Source organism: Dermacentor silvarum, chromosome 4 (genome assembly GCF_013339745.2).
Source record: "Dermacentor silvarum isolate Dsil-2018 chromosome 4, BIME_Dsil_1.4, whole genome shotgun sequence".
In the NCBI taxonomy this organism is placed as follows: Eukaryota; Metazoa; Arthropoda; class Arachnida; order Ixodida; family Ixodidae; genus Dermacentor; species Dermacentor silvarum.
In genome coordinates this window covers 208,083,591-208,090,782 of record NC_051157.2, presented here as the reverse complement: position 1 = coordinate 208,090,782, position 7,192 = coordinate 208,083,591, and the positions used below count along the sequence as shown (strand labels likewise).

The 7,192-nt window shown below is 43.7% G+C and overlaps 1 protein-coding gene across 1 annotated transcript; it reads left to right on the top strand.

The window, feature by feature from the left end:
• Positions 1-426: 426 nt before the first annotated feature.
• LOC125944919 (uncharacterized) lies at positions 427-3,555 on the top strand. The gene has a single exon (XM_049666335.1). The coding sequence runs from the start codon at positions 860-862 to the stop codon at positions 2,423-2,425; it is 1,566 nt and encodes a 521-aa protein (XP_049522292.1). The 5' UTR covers positions 427-859; the 3' UTR covers positions 2,426-3,555.
• The last annotated feature ends 3,637 nt before the right edge of the window (positions 3,556-7,192 follow it).

Genomic DNA, 7,192 nt, shown 5'->3' with positions numbered 1-7,192 from the left:
GTATATTAACGTCTCTGAAGTCGATTACACCGGCAGTTCAAGACCTATTTAACGCACACCGTGCACATTAGTCGGACAAAACACAACGCCTGCACCGGGTCTGCACCTTGGCATTCGAGCGGGCCTTTAAAAAAAATCCGTTCGATTCGATTCGGCTCATGCTTTCGCTGGTCGGCTGCCCCTTGCTGTGACTGACTGTCCCACTGCTCTGCTGCTGTCCACGCTTTCGCCTCGCCGTCGTCTTGCGTTTTTCGGAACGGGCTACAGCGTTGCGGTTTCGGCATCTGACTCATCCCTCTCGCTCATCATGCCGTCCAAGTGGAGGAAATGTCGAGCCGTAAGAAAGGAATACAACAAGATAATGAATGAGCTAGGACTCGCGCCGCGTAATGCTGGGCCTTCCTCGTCCAGCAACGAAGGTGCAAGCTTCACCTCTGCAGACAGTTCTCGCGTAGAGCGACTTTCGCCTCTGAAGCCGGGAACCAGCAGACAATCGCGAAGTTCACTTTCCACGGATGACGGTGGTGAGCCTCCGTTCAAACGGTTGAACGAGCGGTCGAGTAGCGAAGCCTTTGTCGACGACGTCTGCAGACAAGAAGCTCCTTGTGTCGACGAATTCCAATCGGAGAGTGCGGGTACGTCCTCATGTGAGCAAAGCGACTCTGATAGCAGCTCAAGTGACAAAGGAGGTCCCCAAGGAAGCGAATCGAGTGATGAGTCAGATGACTTTGTTGCTTCAGACAGCTGCACTGGGCCAGATGAGGGAATAGCCTTCACTTGTAGTCCAACGCTCACTCATGTACTTTCTGAACAACTGTCGGCAAGTGAAGAGTTTGCTGTAATTGCTTCCAAACATAATATGACGCATGCGTGCATTAACGATGTCCTCGATTTCTGCCGGCGAAGAGGCATCTCCGACCTTCCAAAAGATGCTAGGACAGTTTTGAAAACTGAGCGCAAAGCACAGGTGGAGCAAAATGGGTCATTCGTGCACTTTGGTCTTGCAGAAGGAATTCGTCAAGTGTTGCAGCCGGGGCAAGTAGTTCCAAGTGAACTGAAGCTACAGGGCAACATTGACGGAGTCCCTCTTTACAAAAGTAGCCAGCTCGCCTTTTGGCCCATTTTGTGCCGCATAACAAATGTGGAGGCATCACCGCCATTTGTTGTCAGTGTGTACTGTGGTGCAGGGAAGCCGCCATGTCTGCAGGATTATCTAGAGCCATTTTTGCAAGAGGTCTCCGACCTAATCTCTGAGGGGATAAGCATAGGAGATGTTCATGTTCGGGTGAGCATTGGAGCCATGGTTTGCGATGCTCCTGCAAGGAGCTATGTCAAATGTATTGTTGGCCACACTGGCTATTATGCGTGCGAGCGATGCAACCAAAAAGGGCAGCACCTTGAGAACAGGGTGACATTTCCCAGACTTCATGCAGCTGCACGGACGAATGCATCATTTCGATCTCAAGAGAACAAGCACCACCATTCTGGTGTTTCACCATTCCTTTCCCTTGACGTCGACATGATTGCATTCTTCCCATCTGAATACATGCATCTCGTTTGCCTGGGAGTCATGCGACGACTTTTAAGGAATTGGGTATGCCAAGGCCACAGTAACAGACTGAGCAGACTGTATCGCAATCAACTGAATGAAAGCCTGCGAGAGGCATCCAAGGCCTTTCCAACATGTTTCCAGCGGAAACCAAGGGGTACAGAAGAGCTTGATCGGTGGAAGGCAACAGAGTTTCGGACATTCCTCCTTTATGTGGGGCCTGTTGTCCTAAAGCCTCTTCTGCCTGCTTCTCAGTACAAGCATTTTGTAATGTTTCATGTGGCGGTCAGAATTTTAGCATCGCCTCAGCACTACCGTGAGTACAATGTTTTTGCCAAAGATTTGCTAAGGTATTTTGTTCAGGAGCTTAGTGAGCTATACGGGAAAAAACAGCTCGTGTACAATGTACACTCACTAATTCATCTTGCTGACCAGTGCCTAGACCATGGCCCTTTAGATGAGTTTAGTGCATTCCCTTTCGAAAGCTACCTTGGACGAATTAAAAAGTTGCTGCGATCTTCCAACAAGCCACTTTCGCAGCTAAGTAGGAGAATTTCTGAACTGAGGCACTCATCCAGGAACCAAGTCAAGCAGAAACTGCAACATGTGAAGCCTGGAGACTGCTTCCTGATTGACAGTACTCCTGTGGTGGTTCTGGAGATAATGGCAGACCACTTCAAGGGTGGGATTTTGCCAAATGCCAGGGACTTTTTCAAACTTCCACTGAAGTCGTCTCAGTTGAATATCTGGCGCTGCAATACGTTGAGTAACGAGAGAAAGGTCTGGCATCTTGATGACCTTCGGAACACAGCTCGGTGCCTGAGGCTAAACTACAAGCAAGGACATGTTGTTATTCCTCTTTTGCACTTTCACTGAAGCTGTCAGTGGCCGTTGGGCTTGTAGTGACCCAAACTGCCTTAGTCAGCCGTCCAACTGCCACATAGCATGCCGTTCAAACACTTACGGCAAGCATGCTGATAGCTGTACAACCAGGACACATTGCATGTCAATTCTCCAAGGTGCTACACCAGCTGTCATTCACGCTTCTGCTGTGTTTTCACCGCATCAGGCTCACACTGCCATGCCTCTTCAGAAGTCACTGCTCACACTGGGGCGCATCACAACCTCCATGACTTAGTTACCGAGTGGCGCAGCAGAGCGTCTGAGCCATCCAGTTCCCCTGCATCACGGATACCACCTGAGCCTGCACCTAGCTTTCTGAAACTTCAGTTGTGCCTTTGATATCTCCACTTTCTACGTGTTGAAGTGCACTTCATCTGGAACAAGTTGCAGCACGGAAGACTAAACGGCCCTCTTCAGGGCCACCCAAACTATATGACTGGCAGGGACGTGGTAACTCCCATCTCTGCCTTCGTACACCCTCTAGAAAATTAGCATGTGGTTACGTTTGTGTGTGTTTGAATAAAATATCATTGAATATCTTGGTAAGTGCTTCTGAAAGAAAAATTATACAGAACAGTTCTTTTCGAGAATACACAGAAGGAAAGAGCAAGAGAGTAAACAAACCATCTATTTAGTAATCACAAATAATGCCACTATGGATGAAGGGAAACAAAAACAAAACAAAAAAAACTTGGCAACATGAACAAGAAACCAGAGGGTTCCACATTTTCTGTGATCATGACTAACAGACCAAAATGACAAATGTAAAGTCATTGTTGCACTTCATTCCACAAGCAGTGAGTGCCTGTTAAGCTATGCTGTAGACAGGTTCTGCGTTCCAGTGATAAGTGCCCTGTTTGTGCTAGCTTAATATGTTCTCAAAACTGACGGGAATTAATTTCTGTAATTGGCATGTTTTAAATAGAGCTGCTTTGTTTTAGAAACGAAACCAGCATAAAATTCAGGAGGATAGAAACAAAAGAAGTGACAGAACAAGAGTTAGACTTGGAGATTTTAGTTTATCTTCACAATTCCCAACATGGCATTTTTGGCACACAAGAGTTAGGTAGCTCAAAAGGCTGATATAAGTGTGGGAAAGTTCGTGAAATTCACACTAGTGTCTTCGACACACTGAACCTAAGTTTAAATTGTAGGTAGCTCAGTCAAGTTATAAACAATTACAAAGTTATAAAGACTTTTTTTTTCAGGCGGGGGGAGGATACAAATGTACTTTCCAGGCGACAAAGTTGCAGTTGTTTTTTAATCTTTATTATTATTATTATTATTATTATTATTATTATTATTATTATTTGTAAAATGGTTTTGGGGCTTTCTAAGGTTATTCAAAGGATATATCACAACTTAATGTTTTGCATGTGCGTGATCCCTGCAGCCACATCTCACCTTAACAAGGTTCATACATTATTCTAAATGTCTGCACTCGCCTAAACAAGGTTCAAATGTTATTCTAAATGTCTGCATTCTTTATCAGTGAGCAAAACAGATGTCATGCTCGCATGTCAGGAGCTGTTTTCTTAATTAGTACATTTCCAGAAGCTCACTTTCAAGAGTTGTGCATGCCTTTCCTATCTCATGTACATCATTAAAACTGGTGGTATAGCTGCATTAACAACAATGAAAGAATAAATGGCCACCTGTGTGCTCATGGGCAGCAAAGAGCAACGCTCATGCATTCTATCATTGATGTGCTGATCAATGGATGTGAACCCTGCCAAATGTAAAAGGGCTCTGCAAATTATTTCTGTGGCGTGTGAACTCTGTGGCATATTTGTCATGTAGCCGCCCTTGAATTGGTTTGTGATATGGCTACAGAAGCCATCAAGCTTGCTGTGTGCTGAAAACAGTCGATCACATTGGGCCCCTTCTCTTCTTTCTTGTGCAAAAATGCACAAATATGACATTATTTCGTTATTTATTCTTCTCTGTTGTGATCACCTTGGCGTGCATATTGCTGCCCATCTCATTTTTTTTGCACGGTCACTGTGCCACCACATCAGTGGCACTACTGAGATGCCCATCAGCTTCCAGGCAACAAATTCCTTGCTGACAGCTCTATTCATTTGAGTGAATGCAGCACTCTTTCAAGGCCTAATGCTTGAAAAATGAGCTGCAGTGAGGCGCAGTGATGTAGTTCTGCCTAGATTGCAACATATTTGGGCTAAGCCTGACAGTGACTGCACAATAGAGCAGGTTGGTCATCATTCAGCACCTTGCCTATCTAAGCCTCTCATCTTAACGGCAGCAGCCCTGGCTGCTTCCACACATGTGGAAAGATAGCATGAACACAGTATATACATCTGCATCTATACATGCAGCATGCACATCGTCACTGGAGCAGCCGTTTAGTGTGCGGCTAGCACAATGGAAGCACCACATTAATCCACACTCAATTTTACATTATCTCAAGCTGTGCCGTGGAAGATGAGACATGGCACGATTACTGTATCTGTGATGCCGCATGGCACGTCCTTATAGTAGTCATGCACATGTCATCTTCGACATGATGTCCCTTATGAATGAAGCATCAGCATAACCACTGCCTCGCACCATAGCATAGGGACACTAAAGAGCAATACTAAGTCATCTTAGACTGACTTACGTTGACTTTTACTGCAGAATATAAAGGCCAAATGGTTTTTTTCTTTTTTAATGTCGTACTGGTGCATCAATGTGGTAGTATGAAAGATTTCAGTGTGTTCCCTCATATTCAAGATATTCATATTCATATTCAGGGGAAGTACTTAAAAGTTCCTAAGGTTATTCTTTCGCTTCTTTACAATGATGTCATTCTTGACCAGATAAACAAGTAGACCCGAGTAGGTCTTGTCAAAATTCAAGACATCACAGTGAGCCTGGTGCTAGAACTTCACCGCAGCACTACCACTTATCTTCCAATTTTGTTTCTTCTCGGACTTGCCAAGCTGCCTCTTATGTGAACAGTGGCCCTTTTGCTATTGCAGTGCAGAATTTACTAATACAGCCTAACTTGGTAGTCCCCTTTAGCACACCTATAATGTAAAGTGTAAAATTGCTGTTACAGTTGAGCCTTATCTGAGGTGAGTTAATGGTTATGAAAACAGATACCAGAACCATGCGAACTGCCCTGTGTGCATTGGGATGGTAGATAATGACTATTTGGTTAGAGTGAATGTACTAGCCACTTTGGCTTGGACTTCTCAGGTCTAGTTACATAATATATGATATACTATGTTAGTAGAATTACAAAAAGACAAGCTTCCTTGTGGGGGCACGTGGAAGCAATAAAAGAACAAAAATTGTGCGTATGCGTAATTGACTGCTTGAAGTTTGGCATCATTTCCTTTGCCTATGTAGAGGGGCTGTATTGGAGACATGATAGCATTGTTTATTATAGAAACGAGCATGCAAACAAAGAAGACTGATAAAGAAGCAAGGAGAAGCACTGACTCGCAATTGAGGTTTTTATAGATGTTGTGTATAGTGAGATATACAACAAACATAAAAACGACAACACACTACTAGCTTCAAAATAAAAAGCACAACCATTTATGCACTTAAGAACGTCTTTTTCATTCAATGAAATGGAAGGATAACTGCTGCGCATTTCATCAAATCTGGTGTGGTACATGTCTGTAATTTTCTGCGGGGTGAAGTTGCGTATTGCTGTGATGGATGATTCCCTAAACGAACATGTGGCTGCACTGTTGATAACTGACCCCTATGTGGTTTTTCGTTGGCTTTATTTTATGCTCCTGCAATGTTACATCAATGCAACTTCGTGTTTCTCCTGTATTAGTGGGCCCATATTACAAATTTTGCCTCTAGCTCTTCAAGTGGCTGCAGATATGCGTTGCAACACTGCATTTTTTCTTAATGGAGCATTAGTTATTTACAGCAGGGCAAGATTTTTAAACTAATTTTTTTATTGCATGACAGAATTACGACTTGGAACTTGCACTGCACCACCACATTCAGTACGGGATATGGCATGTGCCTGTGGTGCTATGGTAGCTGTCTCCATTTTCTTTTATACCCCATGCATATGCTCCCTGCCAGTTTGAGCTTTCATGGAAAATCACTTTCTGGAAAGTTTATTTGTCAGAATAAGATTTTTATCATTAGTGTTTTACCTGCTGAAAGCCTCATCGCATCATGAATAACTCGAACATAAAAAGAAGGGCCTAAGGCCAGCTGGAAATACTCATTCGTTAAACAATATAAACATCACGTGCTACCTATATTAAATAATTGAAAATAGGATGTTTATATCGTAACAAACAAGTACACTAAGGACAGCATAGGGTAAATTACATGTACGTATTAATTGAAGCAGGAAGTGATAAATTAATGGAAATGAAAGTGGATGAAAAAACTACTGGCCGCAGGTGAGGCACGAAGCCACGTCTTCACATTACGCGTGCAATGCTCTTAGCATTTCAGCTACCGCAGCACCGTTTTCCCATCCGCTTTCTGGGGTACTAAGGTTTTATCTACTGGAACTAAAGCTGGGAGTGTTAGCCAGCGCACCTCAGGGCCTTGACGGCAGATGTGGAACATCCTTTTTTTCTCGCAAACCTCACATTGTGTGATGTGTACCGACGTATCAAAGCTTGGTGATGCAAATAAAATGCATTGAAGTGATTAATGTATAAGCATGCCATCGGTCGCTCTGCTGAAGAAATAAGTAATGCATGTGCCAAAACAGAGAGACTGGACATGTATATGAATAAAAATGACATC